The sequence below is a fragment of the Capra hircus genome, chromosome 1 (assembly GCF_001704415.2).
Source record: "Capra hircus breed San Clemente chromosome 1, ASM170441v1, whole genome shotgun sequence".
In the NCBI taxonomy this organism is placed as follows: Eukaryota; Metazoa; Chordata; class Mammalia; order Artiodactyla; family Bovidae; genus Capra; species Capra hircus.
The window spans coordinates 125,272,939-125,297,412 of record NC_030808.1 but is presented as its reverse complement, the minus strand read 5'-3'; the positions used below and the strand labels follow the sequence as shown (position 1 = coordinate 125,297,412).

The following is a 24,474-nucleotide window of genomic DNA, read 5'->3' as shown; positions in this document are numbered from 1 at the left end:
TAAATGTACTGGATGCTCCTTAATTTGAGCATCTAGTGTAATGAAAGTGAAAGTGAAAGTGAAGTTGCTCAGTTGTGTCTGACTCTTTGCGACCCCATGGACTATAGCCTACCACACTCCTCCGTCCATGGGATTTTCCAGGCAAGAGTGCTGGAGTAACGACTAGTTAATAAACGTGGAGCTGGCTGGGGCTTGGAGTGTCTGTTGGTGGTGTTCATATTTTCTCCTAGGTTGTGCCAGTCCTGGGAGTTCTGTTGGTCTGTGCTAATGTCCTGTGGCGACTTGTGTTCCACGTGGATTCATGTCAGCCCCGCTCAGACATGCACCTTCTTTCCAAATCAGAATCACTGTTTAAGGTACAGAGTTCTCTGGCTTCTAGAACGCAGACCTTTGGAGCTCAGTCTTTAAGGTTCATCAGTTGCATTTCAGTTGTGCCATTTACTCCTGTTCCAGCTGTTACATTAATCAAATAAGGAGGCCTTCAGACTGGCTCCAACATCTTGACAGCCTGTGTAAGCCAACCAAGACCTGAGCCCGTAAGTACCTCCTGGTTACAAAACTGAAACACTAGGGACAGTCAGTCACAAAGCACCAACCAGACTTTATGCTATAGCCAATCAAATAATCTCCTTTCTTTGCTTTTGCACCTTCTTGGTGCAAGTCTTTCCTGAGGCTCTTGTCTGCCAAGCACTCCTAACCACTTTTGGTTTAGTGCTGCCCAAATAAAAGAGATTTTTGCTCAAATAAGGGGCTTCCCCAGTGGCGCTAGTGGTAAAGAATCTGGCCTGTCAATGCAGGAGACATAAGAGAGGGAAGTTTGATCCCTGGGTCAGGAAGAGCCCCTGGAGGAGGGTATGGCAACCCATTCCAGTATTCTTGCCTGGAGAATCCCATGGACGGAGGAACCTTGCAAGCCCATAGGGTTGCAAAGAGTCAGATACGACTGAAGCAACTTAGCACTCATGCACGCTCAAATACTCTTAAAAATTTAAATATGCCTGTTTATCTTTCACATCACCCATGGCTGTGATGCTGTTTTGGTTGAAAATGGCTCCCACAGACACCCAGGCCCTCATCCCTGAAACCCGTGGATGTTACCTTTCGACTCTGCAGATATGATTAAGGACTTCAAGATGGAGAGATGATCCTGGATTATCCTGTGGGCCCAATGTAATTACAAGGTCCTTCTAAGAGGAATGATCAGGAGGCTCAGAGTCAGCAGAAGAAAATAAGATCATAGAAGCAAGAGGCTGGAGTGATGCAGAGAGGGGGTGATGAACCAAGGAGCGTGGCAGTTTCAAGAAGCAGAAAATGGCAGAGACTCTCCTCCTGATCCTCCAGAAGCAATCAACTCTGCCAGCACCTTGGCTTTAGGCCAGTGAGAGTGATTTTGGACTTCTTTAGCACTATAATATGGGGCTTCCCAGGTGGTGCTAGTGGTAAAGAGCCTGCCTGCCACTGCAGGAAATATAAGAGATGCGGGTTTGATTCCTGGGTCAGGAAGACCCTCTCCAGTATTCTTGCCTGAAAAATCCCATGGACAGAAGAGGCTTGTGGGTTATATAGTCCATAGGGTCACAAAGAGTTAGACATGACTGAAATGACTTAGCATGCATGCATGTAACACTATAACAAATTTGTGTTCACTGAACTGTGGTTTTGGAGAAGACTCTTTAGAGTGCCTTGGACTGCAAGGAGATCCAACCAGTCTATTCTGAAGGAGATCAGTCCTGGGATTTCTTTGGAAGGAATGATGCTAAAGCTGAAACTCCAGTACTTTGGCCACCTCATGTGAAAAGTTGACTCACTGGGAAAGACTCTGATGCTGGGAGGCATTGGGGGCAGGAGGAGAAGGGGACGACAAAGGATGAGATGGCTGGATGGCATCACGGACTCAATGGACGTGAGTCTGAGTGAACTCCGGGAGTTGGTGATGGACAGGGAGGGAGGCCTGGCGTGCTGCGATTCATGGGGTCCCAAAGAGTCAGACGACTGAGCGACTGAACTGAACTGAAGCAACTAAATTGGTAGTAATTTGTTACAGCAGCAATGCTCCATACTGTATATAAAGATAGATAACTAACAAGAACCTGTTGTATAAAACAGGGATATCTACTCAATACTCTGTCGTGATCTATATGGGAAAAGAATATGTTAAAAAGAGTGGGTATATGTATAATTGAATCACTTTGCTGTACAGTAGAAACTAACACAATATTGTAAATCAACACTCCAATAAAAATTGTTTAAAATGTGGGCTTCCCTGGTGGTCCAGTGATTAAGAATCCACCTTGCAATGCAGGGGACCTGGTTTGATCCCTGGTCCGGGAAGATACCACATGCCATGGGGCAAGTGAGCCTGTGTATCGCAACTGCTGAGCCCCTGTTCGGGAGCCCTTGAGCTGCAGCTACTGAAGGGTGGCTGCCCTAGAGCCTGTGCTCCACTGCAAGAGAAGCCACCGCAATAAGCCCACACTCTGCAGCTAGAGAGAAGCGCCCCCTTGCTGCCACTAGAGAGAACCTGTGCAGGGCAACGAGACCCAGCACAGCCAAAAATAAACAGATAAATGTTTTAAAAACAAACAAAATTTTAAAAATGTTTGGGGAAGTCTAGTTTGTGGGCGTTATCAAGGGAGAGCCATTCTGGGTGGATCAGGGATGGGGCTCCTCCCCACCTGTGGTGGCCCCCAAAGGCCCCCAGAAACCCACCGTGGCTCCTCTAGGGACAGGCCTGGTGTGTCAACCCTGTACCATAGCAGGACATGTCACCTTGCAGATACTGGCTTTGGGATCTTTCTCATCAAGCCCGATGGGGCTGAATAAACAGCCAGTGATGGGGGCCTCTGGGCTTCCCCTCTGTGTGCTCCAGGCCAAGCACTCCCTGTATGTTCCAGAGACTGTGCTTAAACTGGGTACAATACCATTGATTAGGATTGATTTTTCTAAATTACAATTACAGTTTGGTTTTGTTTCTTGAAAATTACACTCCGGTCCCCTTGATTGGAGTTTTGAGTATTCCCAGTCTTTTGAGTCACACAGTTACTGTCTCTGGGTTTCTTTCCCCAGATGGCTGAACTCATGCATTATGTATGGGTTTCACAGGTGGTGTCTCAGAGGGCAAGTCTATTCTTGAATGTTTGCTGCGTCCTATGGTCACTCCCATGCCTCATACACGTGTGGTTCTGTCTCTCCCTGGAGTGGGGCTGTCTACTCTCCTCACAGGAAACTGACCCGTGAGCACAGTCGGGGGAGTCTGTGAGGGAGTCAGGATGTGAATTCATCTTCTTCCCCAAATTCCTGAGCAGGGAAGGGACTGAAGTGTTGAAACTGGATCAGGACTCTCACAAGCATAAAAATTCAGCTTCAGCACTTGAGAAACTCAAGTTGTGGTTCTCTGTGGTTCTGCAGCAGCGCTAAATCCTCCTGTTTCTGAGCTATCTAGAACAGAAAAACAGAGAAACACATGGAACACTCGGGAACAACTCGACTGGTGGAGGCACTTCAGTCCCAGCATCCCTCTTCTCTGTGTGGCTGTGTTAACTCAACTTTGCTTGGCTACGAGCTAAATCGCTTCAGTTGTGTCCGACCTCTGCGACCCCATGGTCTGCAGCCCACCAGGCTCCTCTGTCCATGGGATTCTCCAGGCAAGAACACTGGAGTGGGCTGCCATGCCCTCTTCGAGTGGACCCAGGCTCTCTTATGTCCCCTATATCTCCGTATTGGCAGGCGGGTTCTTTACCACTAGCAGCACCTGGGAAGCCCTTGCTTAGCCGAGCAGGCAGATTTCTTGCTCACCTTCAATCAACTGAGATTTCAGGTGCGGTTGGGTATGGCTTCTTGTAATTGTGTTTAATTAACATTTACTATGTTGAAACAACAGCACCCCCCTATACCCTCAATGACTCTGACATCCTTCAGGGGCAGGTCCTATCAGAGCTTTGGGTCTCCCTCTCCGCTATTTTCTATCCCACCACCACCGGCTCTGCCCTCATCTGGCTCAGAATTTCTGGGAAAGGCCGAAGGGGAGGAATAACTACACGGGAATCTGCCTAATAACACACTCTCCTCCACCCCCACCCAGTCAATGCTTTAGTCGCAGCCCATCAGGTTCGAACGATGGTCCTGTCTCCCAGGGGACCCACAGGGGTCCAGGCCCCTCTCCACAGAGGGCTCGTTTTCCTCTTCAGCAGCTGTGCTACCTGCCTTCCTAGCTTGAACTTGACCTCCTAATGCTTCCCTCCAGAGGATCAGAACACTGTGGGAGATGCATCAATGGGCTAATTACGTGTGCTGGAGAAAAGTTCATCCCTCAGAGCAGGAGCTCTTTTGAGGTGAGAGCCACCATAAGTGCTTATGAAATGCTGACGCCTCGAGAGAAAAGCTCCCCATTCCCTCGTCGTTTCCAGGCCACGGGAGAAGGCCAAGTCTAGTGGGTGTTGGAGGCAGGAGCTGTCTCTGGAACAAGTGTGATGGCTAGAGGTCATCTCAATTGAGCTGTTAAATGGAGTTGTGTGTGTGTGTTTTCTTTTTAATGTGGATGGGTCACTGTTTATATGGCTGTACTTATTTCATCTTTCTTATAACTAGCTTGGCTTATTGGCACTGCCAGGTATTGTGGACTGAAAATTATTGGGAATAAATTTTTTTCCCTTCAAATGGAAAGCCTCTCCTACTTCTTCTGAGCTTATCTTTAAAAAGTACTTAGTATAACCTGACTGGTAGGTGAGTGGTAGGTAGGTGGTAGGTGAGTGACTGAATTGGGTTCATTTTCAGCTTCTTGGCATGTATTTTTTAGTATTCAAAAACCTAGCAGCCACTTGATATGTCTATGGACCACCATTTCATAGAAAAAAAGGGGTAACACAATTTTTTTAAAAAGGAAAGTGAAAAGGCATTTGAAATGTGAACCAATAGTTTTGTCTCAGCAAAAGACATGATATAGTCTACCATCTTTACTGATATGTCCATGTCCATATACAGACCCGTATAATGTATCTATTCAGTGGGGGAGAGTTTGGGCCACAAATGACATCCCCTGTAACCTACTGCTTTGTGGTTTGTATTTCTCCTAAATTTGAAAACTCTTACTCATAATTATGTGTTTGGTAATGGAGGGACGTATAGGGTGACTCTGTCAGATAGTTCTGAATATCTGAAAAAGAAGGACAAGAACCCCAAGTTACAGGGCTTTTTCTCATCTTGGTGCCCATCAGCCCGCTTGTCAATTAGTCTTACTGTGAAAACAGGGATGTTTCAACAAGGAGGATGATGGGGAATGGATTCCTCATTTATTCTTTGGTTTTATTTGTCAGTTTTCTTCACATTCTTTTGTAATATTCAGATAGGGTTTTTAATATGTCTATTAATAAGCTGTATGTTTCTATCAGAAGACTAGAGAAATTGTTTAGACAAATAGTTACTTCCAGGGATGGAGTTGTCCTCACAACTGTTTGTTTCTTAAAAATCTGAGGTTTCATTTCCAATATTAAGAATTATGGCATTTCAGCTCTCAAGTGATAGCTTCAGGATGTTCAAGACATGGAAGGTGCAACTGTGATAATACCTTGAGCAACACAGTTGAAATGATTAGTTATACAAAGCGTTTCTATTGGAGTCCAGGGTCATAAAGTGAAAAAAAAAAATCATATAATCCATTGAAAAAAAAAAAGCAAAACTATGTGAGCTCCTTTCTCCTTGACAGAGTGTTTTGATGAGTCAAAGTATAGAGGATTTATTGTTCATGCTTAACATGTCACACTGAGAAACTACACTTGGTGGCCACAGTTTTATTTGATATGTAACTTTTTTGTTAAATCAAGATTGTGGCTTAAAATACCATCTACATGCCAATGATTCTCATGAAAAGAAAATTCCAGGTCTAAACTGCTGGTCCCAGAGAAGAATGGGAGGTACAGCAGGCTAGACCAGCTGGATCCAATCTGGATTAACAGATCTCCCCAACAATGACTCATGACACATGAGCTAAATAAATGTATACTGTTTGTATAGCTGAGATTTTTGAACTTGTTTGTTATGCAGCAACAGCTGACCAAAACACCTTATTTATGTCATTACCTCCGTAAAGTCTGTTTTCAACACAGCAGATGGAATGGTCATTTTAGCAGCCAGATTTTGCCAGTTATGTGTTGCCCCTGCCATTGGTTCTCATTTCACTAAGGGTCAACTAGAAATTTTTATAAGAACACATATGAACTACTTCCTCTCCCTACTCATCTCCTCCCTGACTTCGACTTCCATAAGCCTCCTCACTAGCTCTCCTCTCGCCACCCATACTTCACCGCTCTCTAGAACTCTCTTCCTTCAGGTATCTCTCCATGGTCTTTGCTCAAATGCCACCTTCTCAGAGAGGCTGACTCTGATTATCCTATTTAAAACCCCAACTTCCATGCTCCTCCTCATCCTTTTCTTAAAAATCTTATTTATTTATTTGGCTGTGCCGGGTCTCAGTTGCAGGACTCAGGATCTTCTATCTTCGTTGTGCACACAGGATCCTTAGTTGCGGCACGGGGGATCCAGTTTCCTGGCCAGGGATCAAACCTGGGCCCCCTGCATTGGGAGTGTGGAGTCTTAGCCACTGGGCCACCAGGGAAGTCCCTTTGTGTTCTTGACCTCCCCTGCACTGCTCTATTTCCTCCCCATAATGATGCTATCCTTGGTCATCTTCCAGACAGTCACTGTTAAAATTTGTCTTTTTCTGCTTGAAGGTAAGCATTAGAAGGATACGAAAATTTGCTTTGTTCACTCAGGATCCTATGCACCTGCGACAGCGCCTGACATAGTGTAGGTGCTCATTAAATACTTGTAGAATAAATGTTGGTGACCATCGAGTTTCTCTCTGAATGGTGCAGTGTGTATATGGACATTTCTATTTGCCTGGCAAAGGCCTCCCTGCCATGTAGCTGCTTTGTCAGCGTGACTCAAGCACACCTTTCCTGGTCTACCTCACCAGGTACAAAATAATCATTTCAAAATTGAGAGTCTTCTCTGTAGCAAAGGTTTTTAGTAACAAAGAGAATAAAAACATACAGGGCATTAAAAAAAAAACTTTATTTCATATAAGCATAGAGCTGATTCATATTCTTTTCATTGGCGGTATTGCCCAGCTGAAGATGCCCACTTACAAACTCAAAGATCATGTAGGCTTTTCACCTCAAGAATCACGTCCTAATGCTTACTCGTTTTGTCCCTCTAAGCAGAGTATTTGTAATTAAACTGGTTTAATACATATTTTGGTGAAAGCATAGTTTGACCCATTTTTTGCTGTGGGGCATGCAACTTTGAATGGTGATTCCTATAAGAAGCTTATAACTCTTCTTCAGCTTTGGACCACCTCTGTCAGTGGATTCCAGTACACATTTTGTATTGAAGTGTATTGTTTTGTATTTGTTTTTTTTTTTTTTTAAATAGAAGGGTTTTACCATAGAAGGCAAAAGGAGTTCCCCTCTGTGCTCTGAAGTAAAGGTAAAGCTTTATGCTCTCCTCTGACAGATTGTGTAAAAGATGATGTCTTCTGAGGGAAGGGTGACCTGATAACTGAATTTCAGATGGTTTCCCTTTGCGCTGCTTACTTGCAGTTGTCATCTGATGGGCTCACCTGCCTGGTTAGCTGCTGGAACCACAGAACCAAGCTCTCGTTTGAGTCTTGTTAGCTTACCTATATATATTACATTTTGAATCACAGTATTTACATAACTATTTCTATCCCTACTTTTATGCTCCAGTGAACTACTTTGGAGTCCTCGATCCGTTTTGGGGAATACGGTGACACAGTACTGATGACGGAAATGCGTATACGAGACACATAGCTATTTTTCCCACATGAGGAGAGATGTTAGTCAAGTTGAGCTGTGCCCTCTAAACTGAGGGTTAGATAATTGAAAAGTGAAGTGAGGAGTAACTAGGAGGGAAAAAGCAATACCACCCTTCCCAGACATGGACGAACTTGAAAAATAGAATGATTTTTGTGAAAATCATAGTTAATATCCCAGTTCATATGAATCAAATTGTTCTGTCACTTTATTTCTGAAAATTGCCAAACTGCTTGCAGACCCTGTGACAGATAAAGACTGCCTGTTAACTGAGTCCCAAGCCTGAGAAACACTGCTTCGGCCCCCAGCTACTCAAAGTGTGGTCCAGGGACTGGCAGATCAGCATCAACCAGGAGCTGGCTGGAGATGTAGAAACTCAGGTCCCATCTGAGACCTTCGGAATCTGAATCTGTATTTAACCAAGTCCTCAGGGCATTCCCCTGTAGCCCAGTTGGTAAAGAATCTGCCTGCAATGCAGGAGACCTGGGTTTGATTCCTAGGTCAGGAAGATCCCCCTGGAGAAGGAAATGGCCATCCACTCCAGTATTCTTGCCTGGAGAATCCCGTGGACAGAAGAACCTGGAGGGCTACAGCCCATGGGGTCGCAAGAGTCAGACAGAACTTGGTGACTAAACCACCTCCATCAGGGCATTCAAATGTACATGAAAGTTTGAGAGGTGATGCTCTGGACACCCCTTCCTAAGATGGATGTCAGGAGGGTGTTCTTCCTCTCCTAATAAAGAACAGTAGCCTTGCAGGCCTTTAAGGGTGGCAGCCACACCAGCTGAACAGAAAAAGGGGGGACAGAATGAGCCGCCCCAGAAGGTGCCACTTTGCCATGTGGATTATTTTCAGCTAAAGACAATGGGGGCCCAGCAGACTCAGGAAGGGGCTTCCCAGGTGGCACTGGCAGTGAAGAACCCGCCTACCGATGCAGGAGACATAAGAGATGCAGTTTCAAAGCCGAGGTTGGAAAGATCCCCGGGAGGAGGAAATGGAAACTCCAATATTCTTGCCCGGAGAATCCCATGGACAGAGGAGCCTGTCAGGTTACAGTCCATGGGGTCCCACCAATTCGGACACGACTGAAGCGACTTACCATGCACGCACACAGACTCAGGAAGAGCTTTTTACCTCCCCTTTAACTGCTTAAAAGAATTTAGATAGGGGCCTGTACCAGGAAGAGATCTATTAGCAGAGAGGAATTTTATATCCAAAAGACTCATCTGCATGGTGTGGCAAAACATTTGTTCCCAAGCCTTGGTTCTTCCCATCTTCCTGAGAATTATCTTCTTCCCCTTTGAAGCCCAGGTCCCTCCTCCCTTCTCCTTAGCTCAGGAAGGTGTTTAAACCTCAATTACCTGACTGCTGGGAATCTCATATTTTTACGAGGTTCCCACTGTAAAAATTTGTTTTTCTCCTGTGTGTCTGTCTTATGCCACTTTAATTATTAGATCAGCCAGAGAGCCTAGAAGGGAAGGAAGGAAGAGTTGGCTATGCTGACTGAATAGAGTCATCTCTTCACTTCTGGCTGGCACAGATTGTGGGGGACAGTGAGGGCCGTGCTGGCTCTTGGTCAAGGTTTTACCAGCAAAAGGCTGCACTTGGGGACCAAGGCCAGCTTGGATGCAGCTCATATCTTTGGACCCAGTGTTATGAAAAGGAGACAATTTGAAATGATTTGGTGGATGACGTTGCACGGTCACAGAGGCTTGAAGGGAGCAGTTATTTTTTCTTTCTTTTGTTCAGGCAGCAGCTGTGGCTCCCAAATGTGTTGCCTGCTAGGGATTTAGAACTTGATGATTCACAGGTTTTGTGAGTTGGTGCTTTTCTAACTGGACAGTGGTCTTGGCCATGCGCGTAGTTACAGCCCGGGTTCAGAATTAGACAAAAAATGAGAGCAGTATCCCCACCACCTCCCAACTGCCTCTCAGCCAGTGTGTGCTTCCTTGTTACCCCAGTATGTGAGATGCCACGGATGGGTCCTGTGTCCCCTGCTGTCACATCTCACCCTGCTCCTCCCTTTCCCTAGACCTTCTCCCCCACATTGCCAGCTTTTACTGCCCATCTCAACCACCACTTCCCCTTTGATGATTTTCTGCAACTGGATGACATCTCTAACCACTTCCAAAGTCCCTTTCATCTAGCGGGTTGCAACCTTGGCTGCACATCAGAATCATCTGAGAAGATTTAAGACATCCTGATATTCAGGCTCCAGCCCAGACCAGTCAAGTCAGAATCCAGTGGGTGGATCCAGACATTAGGAATTTGTAAAGCTCTCCTGGTCCATCCGGTGTCCAACCAGTACCATAATTCCTGTCTGGGACTTCCCTGGTGGTCCACTGATTAAGAATGTGCCTGCCCATGCAGAGGACATGGGTTCCATCCCTGGTCTGCGAAGATCCCACATGCTGAGGAGCAGCTAACCCCCTGCTCCACAAGTACTGAGTTTGCACTCTAGAGTCCTCAAGCTGCAACGACTGAGCCCACATGCTGCCTAGAGCCTGTGTTGTGCAACAAGAGAAGCCGTCACTCAACACAACTAGGAAAAGCCCATGCATAGCAATGAAGACCCACTGCAGCCAAAAATAAATAAACAAACTTAAAAAAACCCACTAAAAATATCCTTGTCTGATCACTGTAAACTCCATGAAGCTGAGATACATCTGTTTGGTTTTCTACCCCTGATGTCGGGACATCAAGGGTTCTTAGTGTCTGTTGACAGTGCTAAGTCTGCCTGCAGCCCAGTATAATTGGGGAAGAAGTCTGGATCTTTGAAACTATAGGGTTCTGGGTTCAAAACTCCCCTCTGCCATGAGTCAACTACATGATCTAAGGCCAGGACTTAACATTCCGGTTTCCCAGGTCCATGCACATCAAGTGGGGTTTAAATGTGATGCTCCCAGAGTGGCTGTAGGTTGAGATGAGCTATTGTATATGGAAAAGTGAGGCTTATAGCAAAAAATCAACTAATATTTGTTTCCTTTTCTTCCTTTTGACACTTCCTTTTTCCCTCTGGCATGATGCCAGGTACAACCAACCCAGGACTGAATTTAGTTCAGTTCTGATAAATCAGCACTCCTGAATGCTGGCCATCTGCAAGATGGTGAGTGGACAGCGGGGTTTCAGGGAGGGTGGCCTGGTGACTTTGGTTAACCGAGGGTTCCCTGGAGACCTTCAGTTGCTGAAGGGTGAGTTCCACAGTATGACTGCATTGCTTAGGCCACATCTTGAGGTTGGGGGCATTCGAATTTGTCTCTTGCACTTGGTCCTTGCTGAGCTGTTTGCTTCCCACTGATCATTTCCCAGGGGAGAGGGGGCAGATAGGAGATGCTGACATGCAGAGACGCTGACCCCTGTATGGCCCAGTTCCCTCTTTTACCTCCAGCCTGACTTGTTGGAGCTTCTCTTTCCTCCTCACTCTTTGCTAAAACGAATCAATTTGCATGATGGGGTGATGCAATGGGCGAGATGTCTTTGAATTAACGTGCTTTCTGGGACTCACCATTGCTTATCTGTCCCATCTTTACTGATCCCATTAATGATGCTGACACTGGCAATTCCTAACTTTGATTATCAGCCATATATTATAAGTATCTGGTAAATGTTGGTTAAACTGAATGAATGACAGGTTGATGGCCAATATTTGGGAAGCATATGGAAGCTTCCACAGGTAGGCGTCTTACTCCTGGCAACCTCCTCCACACCAAGCCTGCTGCCTGCTCTGAAGGACAAACACACTTGAAGCCTTCTTGGCTAATCACACAAGTACTTTGAGATTGTACTTCAGGACCATGCTATAAGCATCAGCTATCTTTGAACTGTGCTATGTATGGAGAAGGGGTAAGAAATCGGGGCAACAGCATGCATAAATCAGAATATTGCATGGTTTCTTATAAGAAACAAATCTCTGAAGTGCTCCTTTCGAAAACATTTGAATTGATCAGGTAATCTATCTGTTTCATTTATTTTGTGAAATAAATTCCTCTTCTAGCCTTCTTTGTCCTTCTGCTCCAATCTGGAAGGAGCGGGGAGGGGAAAGCGAGGGTGGAGAGACCTGGTGAGGGGGGACATAGCTTGGCAAGTAGGCTATCAGGGTACCCAGTCTGGGAGTCTCTGCTATGAGCTGACACTGGAGTCACAGGCAGAACTTCTCAGAAACCTTCTTGCCACTCGTGAGGCCTTTGACTGACTGAAGCACGCCCACCCAGATTAGCTGGCCTAGTCAACTGAAAGTGAAAGTGAAATCGCTCAGTCGTGTCCGACTCTTTGTGACCCCATGGACTGTATGTAGCCTACCAGGCTCCTCTGTCCATGAGATTTTCCAGGCAATAGTACTGGAGTGGATTGCCATTTCCTTCTCCAGGGGGTCTTCCCAACCCAGGGATCGAACCTGGGTCTCCCGCACTGTAGACAGACACATTACCGTGAGGGCAGATGTTAATCACATCTGAAAATATGCATCCACAGCAAGATCTAGATTAATATTTGATTGAATGGGGATTATGTCCTAGCCACGTTGACACGTGAAACTGTCAGAGCTGAGGAGAGGCGGGGTCATGGTACAAGACCACGAACACAGTAGCAGTAGAAATGAATATTTGTCTGAGCTAGTTCCCCGTCCCATGGGCACGCAGAGCTTCCTGAGTTCTCAGTGAGGTCTTGTCCAGGGCTCTTTTCACGGGTGCGTACTCTGTCCACCCACTGAATGGAGCACCTTTCAGCCTCTGTCTGATTACCTTTCTTCTTACTGTCAGTGTTTCTCCCCAAGGATTGAGTAAGGATCATCCATGGGGCCTTTTGAGGAAAAATCTGCTTGTCCTCTTGGAGACTCTGACATGGTCCCTTGGTGAGGAGGGCATATCAGAATCTCTTTCTTAGAGAAGTTGAGGAAGGTCGTGCGGCAGTTGAGAAACTTTTCAGTGAAGCTGTGATGCACGTCTTCTCCTTCCGAATACATACTTCCAGGCTGGACCTTTTCCTTAAACTTCAGATTCTTGTAAACCTCTGGACAGCTCCATGAAGCTCTGCCTGAGAACCTCAGACTCAGCATATCCAGAGCTGAATTCATCAGCTTTTCTTTGTTCCTCCTAAAACCCTCGGTGAATGGAGTCATCAACCTATTGTCACCTACACCTTAAATATGGGGTCCTTTTGGGCTCCCCCAGCTTCCTCACTTTCCATATCCAGTTACCAGCTTTGTTGAGTCTAGTTCTGAAACCTGTCTAGAAGCTGTCTCCTCTCTATCCTCCTGAATTCTGCCTTAGTTAAGCCTCTCATTGTCTCTCTCCTGGGCCAGTGAAATAATAATGTCCTAACTGGGCTATTGCACCAATACCCAGTCTTCCTGGTATTCCATCTCCTCACAATGCATGTAGTTTTCTTCCCTGTTTACAATATTTCAATAGCTCCCCATTCTCAAAGGATCATGGCTCAGACTACTTCGTCTGATTTACATTTCCAGAATTATCTTTTATTCTTCCATTTTTCTGTGTTCAAACACATGAATAGTACCATGTGGAATAATGTATGGTTCCTCTAATGCTTCACACCCCTCTGTCTCCTGCCCAGGTTCTCTCCTTTGATTGGAATGCCTTTTCCATATTCTGTTAATACTGGAAATATTAATACAGGATCCAACCTACCTCCTGCCCCACAGTTCAGCATCTATCATGTCTGCTTGGTCAAACACTCTCATCTTTCAAGACCTCCCTCAGATGTAAGTTCCTCCATGACAACTTTCTTGACCACACCTTCGCCGCCTTCCCACATCTTGAAGCCAAAGCTTCAAGAACTGATTATATATGAAAATAATATCATTGTGAAAATTAAAAGTAATGCAGATAAACCAAAAGGCTCTCTTGATTCAGCTCTCCTATTCTCATACTTCTTCTTGTTATCAGTCTGCTGGGAGTCAATCCAGACTTTTTCACTAACAATTTATCTTGAAAATATTTCCATGTGAGTTTATGTGTATGGGTCCATCTCTACAGAGAGTATAACTGCTGCAGAATATGGGTATAATACAGTTTAGTTAACCCCTGCTATTGATGGATATTCCCCTTCTCTGCCAGTATTTTGTAATAACTGTGTCACAATGAATATCATTTTGTATACCTCCTCATGCATAAATGCCAAGCATTTCTTTTCTACAGGGAAGCATAAAAGAAGAAGTCTGGATATCTGATTCTACATACTCTTGACATATTTTTGTATTCAGAAAATTTTTTTCTCATGCATCAGTAAGAGTTCTTTGTATAATTTGAAGAATAATCCTTAGTCACACAAACAAAGTATATGTGTAGTTTTCTCTGCTTCATTTAAAAATTTTGCTTGAACCCGGGTCTCCAGCATTCCAGGCAGATGCTTTAACCTCTGAGCCACCAGGGAAGCCCTGTTGTGTTTTTAATTATAAGAAATTTTATATTTTTGTGGAGTCAAATGTGTCATTTTCTGTTTTTGGTTTGTACCTTTCTCAGGAAGGCCATCAGTATGCATATCCATATTTTATTTTATATTTTTGTTATCCTGCAGGTTTACTTTTTTCCATTTAATTCTTAAAGTTACTTGTAATTTAATTTTGTGTTGAGAGTATTACCTAATTTTCTATCTTTTTCCATACTGAATGTCAAATTGGTCCATACTGTTTTTTGGTTAATAGTCTATTCATCTATTCTCCCAAGTTGAAATGACATTTTGTATGAATTAAGTTTCTAAATATAGGTCATGAATTTGTTTCTGTCCTTTGTAGCAGATTTTCTTGTTCTCTTTGCTTATTTCTGAGCCAATACTACAGTGTTTTTGTTACTATACTTCTATCATATGTCTAGATACTTTATAGTGTCTCTCTTCTTCTAGATATTTGATGAGACTGAGTCACATATCTTTGAATTTTAAAGACCTTTTATATAGTTTGCATCCATATGTGTTGAACGATGCAAATGAATAGACCAGAAGCTCTTGGTACTATTGATGCTATACCTGGTATTCTCAAGGTCTCAAAGACTGTGTTGTAAAATAGCTTTTCCAGTCCTTACTTCCTATTTTAGCTCAGCACCTCAATGTGTTATTTCATAGGAATTTTCTTCTTCTCCTTATTATTTTGAATAAATAATGCATCTACAGTGTATAAAACCCCAAAGATACAAAACTGTTAGTTCTCTCTTCAATTCTTAATATGCAGTCATACTATCAGTTTCTTGTTTAACCTTCCAGAGCGGCAGCACACCATCTGCCTTGCACCTTGGTCTTTTTGTTTAGCAATATATCTTGGTGATCATTCCATATCAGTACATATGATGCTGTTTCATGAGATGCCTGTGCCATGTTTTATTTAACCAGGGTAGCAATTCATTTGTTTTAAGAAATATCTTTTGTACATATAAAATCCTCAAATATCTGGAATCAAAATTTTGCCCATAAAATTGGTGGGTCAAAGGGTATTTGAATTTTTAGCTTTGATTTATACCAGTAAGTTGTCCTCCAAGAAGTTTCTAGAAACTTTATGAATGAAGACCATGACAGCATTTGCCACTGGGCTTCAAACTTGTTCAGACATGTGCTGAGTACCAGGCAGAAAACTACAGAGGTGTTAGCTAGGACCCTGACAGTGAGAGCTACTGTGTGTGTGTGGGCGCGTGTGTGTATATGTGTGACGTATATATGGTAAAAAGTTCAAAGAAGAACCATAAGCCAATTCATTAGGGTGCTGTTTAAAGCTCTAATAATGAATGCAAGCATTAGTGGTTTGAATAAAGCTCCTTTGCCTTTATTATTCATTAGAAACTGGCAGTAAATAATAGGCTTGAATTGCATAACCCTGATGCTGCTAATCAAAGCACAGAGCATTTCTGAAGATCATAAATTATTATTCTTCATAACAGGGGAAAAAAGGGAATTTGGGGTTTATAAATTGCTCACTGGTTCACCAGTTAGCCTCTGTTCTGTTCTTGGGCTGACTCAGAGGGAAAGAGGCTGGTTATTACATCTTGAAGCTAGAACTCTGTCTTATTGGGTAGGACACAGTTTACTCAAACTCCCAATATCATACCTACCTGGAGTCACTGGGATAAGTGGTCCAGCCCAGATTAAGAAGCCCTCAATCTTCTTGTGGGGCTTCCCAGGTGGCACAGTGGTAATGAATCTGCCTGCCAATGCAGGAGACACAGGTTCAATTCCTGGGTTGGGAAGATCCCCTGGAGAAGGAAGTGGCAACCCACTCCAGTATTCTTGCGTGGGAAATTCCATGGTCAGAGGAGCCTGGTGGGGCTACAGTCCACGGGGTTGCAAAGATTGAGCACACATGCACAGTCTCCTTGTGGGTAATGGTTCAGGATATTTAGCTGGAAAAGAGTCTTTTTCCAAGCAGGAGAGAGCTTTGCCTGTGGCTAGGAGGCTATTTTTACTCTGTCATCTTAGCAAGTTGGTCTGGGATAGACATGTATCTTTCCTTCTTCACCCTACCTCATTTCTATCCAGCATGTTATATTTCTCTCCCTCCTCTCCACTTCTGTCCCCACTCACATTTGTCTGTTTCAGGGGGATCTTCTCTTTCCTTGGTGTGTCTTTTTCTATGCAAAGGGAAAGAAACAAAATATGAGTTCCCGCCCCTTCCTTTCACATGATGAAGGCAGAAGTTAAGCTGAAACTTTCTCTTTTGCCCTTCCTTTGGTCCTTTCTCCTCTAGTCCCTCCTCCCCTATTTTTGGAGCTCTTTTTGGTTTCTGGTCCCCTGTCCTGTGAAAGGAGGAGGTGCCCCCCTCTGTCTGATCCCACCTTCCATTATGTCCTCCCAGCTCCACGCTCTCTGCATGCATCACTGACTCAGCCAGAAACTCCCATGACTCTTCCTGGCCAGAGGATGCCTGCATCTCCCTTGCATCACCTTTCACCTGGCACTTCAAGAGTAAGGGCTTAGCACTGCCAATTAGCAAGGACAGTAGATGGCAGCTTAGTCACTAAGTCGTGGCCGGCTCTTGTGACCCCATGGACTGTAGCCTGCCAGGCTCCTCTGTCCATGGGGATTCTCCAGGCAAGAATACTAGAGTGGATTTCCATTTCTTTCTCCAGGGGATGTTCCCTGGAGATCCAGGAATCGAACCTGGGTCTCCTGCATTGCAGTCGGTAAACCGAATGAGCTACAAGGGAAGCCCCAGGACAGTAAAGGACGTTTTAAAATAATGTACTAGCGAACACAATCGTACTTTATAACAAAGTTTTATTAGGATTAAGTCAAATTAGAAAACTTCATGCTCTGCCGCTTGCCATATTTATCTGGAATGACCAGGATATACTTAGCTGAGTAGAAAATAATTTGTGCCCCTGGATTCTGCCGTTTGGAAAGCAAGAGGATTGCCTGGCACCTCCATGGTTCGTGTCGAAAGCCTAGACTTGTCAACAAAGCATATGTTACTTTCAAGCTTTGGGCCCCACGAAGACGCTCATCCGATGCAGACTCTTCAGAACATGGGCACCTATGACTCGGGCTGCCCTTTTGGGGCTGCCCTTTTTCGGGTCTGATATGAACATCTGTTATTTCAAGAGAAGCTGGGTTTGAGGTATCTTAATGGCTTAAAGGCACAGGTCGTGCAGCTGAATTAAAAGCTGTTGTGTTGGTCTCTCCGCCACAGGCCACGAGCCACGTCTTGTGAGGAGGGTGCTGATGCTGAGTCCTTGGCGCTGCGGGGGTGGGGGGGCTCTGCGCATGCACAGTCCTGCTCTTCTCGCTCCCGCACCACGCTGCTGTTCTCAGGTGAGAACTATAACTGGAGAGGAGCCTGGGCTATGGCATCTCATCACCCCACAGACAGAAGGACCTGCCACAGAGCCAGGAAGTGACTCGAAAGCAAGCAAGGATAGGAAAGCTGAAACCTGGTGCGGGGAAGAGAACCCCACTGTCCCTGGAAGGGGTCCCGCCAAGGGGGAAAGCGGCACTGCGTTTAGTGCGGAGTGCTTCCCAGCTGTGAGGAACCCCTTCAAGCAGCGGCAGGAGCCGCTTGAAGATGATGCCCAGAAGGACAGGGGTCCCCACGCACCATGCCATCAGCAGTGGTGCAGAGCACTTATCTGGACAAATAGCCCTGGATCACTAGGAGCGAGTGGGGCCCTAGGTTCTAAACATGTAAAACGTGTCACTTCCTGAATAAATGGGTATTCCCTTCAGCTTAGGAGCCACGCGTTTAAGCTCAGAAACTTTTTAAACAGAGTTTTAAAACTCTCCCTAAAGAGGGAATAGAATCTCAAATCTGAGGGAAGCGTCAGGAGAGCTGTACACAGCAAAGAAACACCTTCAGACCCAACTGTTTCATCCTTCCAGCAACTAGACGCCTGTCTCCTATCCCCACACCCTTCCCACCCTCCCCAGTTCATTAATAAAAATGGCACTGTCCAAAACTTAAATCAGTTGCCTAATATAGAGGGATGATAATAAATTCTCATTTCTGTGGGCACCAGAGGATGTATGTTTTGAATCTCTCCTTTCTGCCCTTCATACACTTTCCAACCTCTTTCCATGCACTTGGCCTCATGAGCTTGGCTTGTATTCCTCAATGAGCCCTGCATGACCTGTGATCATGTCTGCGCTGTTCACGCCCATCAGTTCAGCTGGGATTGACCAGGAGTTTTCTCAAGCTTGAGTTCATAGCTTCCCAGGCCAAGGTCCCCCTCGTAAATGTTCTCCTTGCTTGGAGTCTGGGGTGAAGCTTTCTGGTCCTCCCCAGGAGGGCTGCAGGGTGAGGTGCCTTGCTCCTGGTAATTCATGGCAAGCTCGTCCTGGTTTACGATGCATTCAACATCATCCTCTTTGAGATGTTCCTAGATTTTGGAGAGAAAGAGAGAGGGTTCACTTGATAAAAGCAGAAGACAATAGCAGTCCTGCAGTTCATTTTCCTTTTTACGCTGCCCTGTCTTGACTTGGCTGAAGTTTCTAGTATGCCACATGTAACCTTTTCCATATCTGCAGGAGTTGTGAAATATTTCTAAAATGACCTTGAAGATGGACATCATCACATAATCATAAGAAGTCTCCAAGTCTCATCAGTAAGAGAACGTGTGCCAATTGAGCACATCTGTGGGTTAAATAAAATGCTAAAGGGGAGTTAAAATAAAATGCTATGGATCTTTTGAATGGGTATCTAACCTGGATGAGAGGAGTTTTTAGAATCGTTTGACCTCAGAGTACAGAATGATTCCCAATATTGGTTTTGGAATGCACCAGTATTGCTTTTAATATTTTACCTCAATGTCTGCTATATTTTTTCTGAAAAGTTTCAAATGGGATGAGTGTCCCAAGGCTAAAAGTGGTTCAAAGTTTCCTTGGTGGGTAATGGTGGAAACCAACTAGATCTGGCCAATAAAGTTGTCCTCCCCTTGAAGAAAAGGAATTAAAATCTCAAATTTTCTTTCATTGGCTTTGGAAAGACCTCACAGAATTCCCTGTAGAATGAGCCCTGGTTAGGTGACCTTAGGTCAGTGGTTTCGAACTCCAGCCTGTACTAGAATCACTCCTTGAAGCACAGATACTGGGTTCCTGAGGCCAGAATTCTGAGGTGGGGGCCTAAGAATCTTTGTTTAAAACAAATTTCCAAGTGAGGCTGAAACTGCTGGTCCGAGGACACACTAAGAATCGCCGGCTCAGGCTGTTGTGTTCTGAGCACATGTGAAATCTGAGATGACTTTTTCTCTGTTTAGACATGGGGTCGGCCACCTCCAAGGGTGCCACAAACTCCAAGATTCTGCTCCTCTCCCACCTCTGACACTCTGATTTACTGGGAGGGAGTCTAATTGCTTCTCATCAGTTTATTTATTCCACTCCCTTCAGCTATAAGGCACCCGGCCTGATATTCAAAGCCTCAAAACATAGCAGTTTGTGAGTTCACATTACTTCTTTTATATTTTTCTAAATTCATTTTATGGTTAAAAATATTGGTGACAGGAAAAATTGCATTTTTAAAAAGAAGAATGAGCCCACATCAGCAACAATGGAAAAGAAAAGAGAGAAGCTTCTTGGTGTAGTGAATTTTAAGAACTGTATGCTTCCTCCTCAAGGCGGGAAGAAATAGCCCCAAGGTTCTGGGTTTTATCAGTATTCACCAAGCCTGTCCCTCACGAGATGTTTACTCACCCCATAGGCCTGAGGACTGGTGAGCAGTCGGGAAATTGGGCCACACCATTCAGGTAACGTCGTGGTCAGTGGAGGACCAGAATGGGTTAGAATTGGTTTCAGGTATCTGTGAGGCCTGTTAAGGAATACTTGCCAAGAGGAAGTCAGGATTGAGTTTCTCACATAGCACAAACCTTTGCATGTAGTGAAAGATAGTTACTTTTACCTTCAAATCCCCTACTCCCTCTCTGAGGAAGTGATGTGGCCTGCACAAATTTGCTATTTATGTTCTTTGATCCCCACACTTCCCAGCCCTCCTGGTAGTCTTTACTCATGGGGAAATGGCACCTGGACCAGCCAATGTCAGAGAGGTGTAAATGGTCCTCTTTTCCTCGCCTCTCCCACTAACGTCTCCTCTGCTTAGAGAATATATTCTTAATAATTATTTGAAATAATAGCATAAAAGATTGTGTTTTCCTAAAACTGCACACACAGCTTAAACCACTGGTAATTTTCGCACAAAAAGCAAGAGGTATTTCATAAAACATTCCCTCATTTGAGAACTGGGTAGTGAACACATTGTTTGCCAAAATAGTTATTTTCACTATTTAACACAGTCACTTTATACTTCATACATCAATGCATTGGCATACAAAATTATGTAAATAAGCTGGAGCTAGGTTTATTCTACTGTCTAACACCTGTCTTTCTCCTCTCTTCATCCCAAAGTGCTCTAACTAGTTAAAAGAAAAACCTGTTTATCTAAAGCCTTTAGGTTTCCCTCCAATCTAGCAATAATGAAATCCCTAGAAGCTGCCGCCTCAGGTTGCCTTTTTTTTTTTTTCCCTCCCAGAAAGGTAGTGAAATTATTTCACCATTCCATCAGAAACAACTTTCAAGCTTTGTATTATTTCCTCTGCTGGAGAATAGTTCACCTCGTCAACTTTCTGAAATGCTTTAATAATAGGGAGAGGTGAAAAAAATGGAAAGCATTTAATGTTGGTTCATGAAGATGCGCACTCACCCCCAGGCACTCAAGAGAAGATCTTGGTGGAGGCTCTACTGGAGCCCATCCACGGGTGGACGACACCACTCCGTCATTCTGGGATGTCCTGAGTGTGTGGGACAGAGGGGCATGCAGCCGGCAGGGGCCAGGAATCTGCTGGCCTCTGGCTTTGAATCATTCACCCCCACAGTGGGGACAAAGCAGGAGAGGCTCATGAACACAGCCTAGTTATGATGCGAGGAGAGCGATTGAAGAGATACTTAAGAGGGTCTGTGATTGCAACTGTGAGCGGAAAACTTGACAACTCCTTTCAGATGCGCAGCTGTTGTGCTCAGTTAAGGATGGGGAAGATATTCAAGTTCAGAGCCTGGCATTGCCTGCAACATCTTGCAAGTCTATCTACAACTCTGGAAAGCTCTTGATGATCTTCCATTAATTTTTATTACAGAGTGTTATTTCCTTCATTTTATGGATGAAGGCATTGAGGCCTAAATATACGATGATTTTAAGTAATCCAGAGGCTCCCTTTACTATCTGGATCCACAAAGATCATATGCTAGCAGAGGGAATTTCTCAGGGTGGAACTGAGCATGTGATCAGTTGGTTTTTCAGGGAGAAAACCTCGCAGACCACACCTCTGCTGGTGAGCTGTGGACCCACTCAAGCAGGAGCATGCGATCTAATAGGCTTTATGGTGTGCATAGGTCAGAGGAAAAAATTATTTTTGATAGGGAGCTGAGATGGAGGATATGTATGTATATATATACACACATATATATATACACACACATATACACACACACACACACACAGATATAACTGGAGTATAAGTTAAAATTCAGCCAATTTTATTTCCAGATGGAAAAGTGACGGATTCCCAGGTGGCACTAGTAGTAAATAACCCACCTGCCAATGCAGGAGACACAAGAGACGCAGGTTTGATCCCTGGGTCAGGAAGATCCCCTGGAGAAGGAAATGACAACCCACGCCAGTATTCTTGCCTGGAGAATCCCATGGGCAGAGGAGCCTGGGGTTCTACAGAGGAGCTACAGTCCATGGGGTCGCAAGAGTTGGACACGACTGAAGTGACTTAGCAAGCACAGCACATAAATCAAAGAAAATCAAGCCAATTTTATTTCCAGATGGAAAAGTGACAGCAAATAAGCAACATTTTTAGTGATGCTGTGTAAGCTAAAATGGGGTTTGTCAAGGTTTTAAGTTTAGGAGAGGCCTGGGCGACTTCCATTGTTTGAGATTCTCAATATACTGAAAAATCAAAATGCCAAAACCATGCCACAAAAGGAAAACACAAATTTAAAATTGCACAATGAACATTTTCTTCTTTTCATCCTGATGTTATTGCTCAGTGGCTCAGCCGTGTCTGACTCTTTGTGACCCCATGGACTGTGGCATGCCAGGCTTCCCCATTCATTATCTCCCATTTGCTCGAACTCATGTCCATTGAGTCAGTGACACCATCCCATCATCTCTGGATCCTCTGTCGTCCCCTTCTCCTCTTGCCCTCCATGAGGTATCTCTTTAACTCTCTGTGTCTTATTATTGGAGCTAACAATCACTTACTTTGTGGCTTTCTGTGAATGTGAGGCCTGGACCAAATGGGCTACCATTTGGTCCCTCCAGACAGGCTCTGGGATTCCCAACTCAGAAGACTTGTGTTCAACTGGCAACTCTGCCCCTTCACTGACTCTATGACCTATGGTCTAGCGACTGACCCCTGTGAGCCTCAAGTATTGCTGTGAATGTTAGCTGATATAATGTGGGAAAATGGTGTTGCACTCTCTCACATGCCATTCAAATGCTATTTTATAAAATAATTATTTCTTAAGTAATACTTGTTGGAGAAAGTGGTGTGTCGACTGTTGTTCACATAACAGAGGAGAAATGATGCTAGGGTAGAGATGAGAGAATGGCACTCAGCACTTGGTGTGGTATCAGGAGTCACAAGCTAGTAGTTAGTGGTTGGAAAATTTAAGCTGCTCCTGCACCAAAAATAGCTATTTGGGTTAAACATTATTGTATGGGGGGCTGGTGTCAGGTGGTAGGTGAGAGATAGAAGTTGTCATAAAACTCTTCTTCTAGGAAGCTCGTGATGCCATTCCGGCTGTGTCTCAGTAGCTTCAGGTCAAAGGAATAACACATATATCCGTGGCAGTGAATGGAATGTGTAAGTACCATCCACAGACACCATGTGGAGCAGGGCCTATGTTCGCCAACATCTTAGTTTGCCCAGAGCTTGCCATATATAACGTTATGTGCTCAATGGGTGTTTATTGAATTTATGGTCTAGGAAAATATTCAAGGGTGCTATGAGTGATGGAGGTAGATTCTGGGTGACTATGCCAAGGGAAGAATGAAGGGGGCAGATGACAGCCAACAGATGAGGATTTCCTGAGGATAAAAGATCAAGTCAAAACGGACTTCTTGGGACTAAGATATTAGACAAATGGAACCATGTGGCAATGGCATAAGATAAAGTGGCTAGAAAACAGCCATCGTATCTCACTTGCTTGACCATTCATTTGTTCCTTCATACACTCACATGTTTTTATTTTATGTGCAAAACTAGTGGGGTACCCACAGAAGAAAATTAACAGTTACAGTCTGGTGGCCCATATGGTGAAGAATCTGCCTACAATCCGGGAGACCCAGGTTCAATCCCTGAGTTGGGAAGGTCCCCTGGAGAAGGGAATAGCAACCCATTCCAGTATTCTTGCCTGGAGAACCCCATGGACAGAGGAGCGTGGTCGGCTACAGTCCATGGGGTTGCAAAGAGTCAGACACGACTGAGCAACTATCACTGTATAGAATGCAGTGTTTTTGCCATATATTCTTGTCTCTAGGTGGTGGTCACCTTGAGGGTAGGGCTGTCCCCTTCACCTGGTAAAGTGGTTGATACATTTTAGATGTTCAAGAAATAGTTGTTGAATTAATGAAGACAGTAAGCTCAAAGAGAATAAAAGAATTGTTCAGTGGAATCCAGCCAGTTAGTTATTGGAAGAACTGGCCTTGAGGTCCCAGACATTTCCATCACATTGAGCATCTTCCTTCTGTTACAGAGACACTGAATAACAGGTCTCATCTGATTGGATAACTGATTTGGAATGGGGGAATCAGTGACTTTCTGAGTTCTTCATTGCTGAGCAGGGTCTGGAAAGTGGCTAGATCACCAGGGTTACTGGAATTATTAAAATAGTAAGAAAACTCTTTTGATCTCCAGAAAACCTCTACTGCTGATTTTGCAAACTGGGTTATTTTTCTTATCAGGTTCTAGTATATGTTTGGAGAGAGAGATATTCCCCACTGGGTATTTTTGGTACAGCTAGTTTTGCTTTTCTAATAAGTTACAAATACATCGAGATGAAATGTTAGGCTCTGGGGGGGAAAAAAAAAACCAATGACTTTTCTCATCTTTAAAGGGCATGAGTTTGGGTATAGCAGTTTGGTTCAGGAGATGTAAGTAAAAGCTGGAGCTCTACCCAGAATTTAACATGCGTGAAATAGGAAAGACAATTAACTCAG

General features: G+C 44.4%; 1 protein-coding gene across 1 annotated transcript in view; it reads right to left on the bottom strand.

Annotated features, from left to right (window-relative positions):
• The window catches only part of SLC9A9 (solute carrier family 9 member A9), a 651,206-nt gene continuing 643,760 nt past the window's right edge, over positions 17,029-24,474 (bottom strand). Inside the window, exons 15-16 of the mRNA XM_005675475.2 lie at positions 19,950-20,055; positions 17,029-18,640 (exon numbers count right to left, since the gene is read on the bottom strand). Coding sequence (XP_005675532.2) covers positions 18,422-18,640; positions 19,950-20,055 — 325 coding nt within the window. The 3' untranslated portion in view covers positions 17,029-18,421. The remainder of the gene's footprint in view (positions 18,641-19,949; positions 20,056-24,474) is intronic.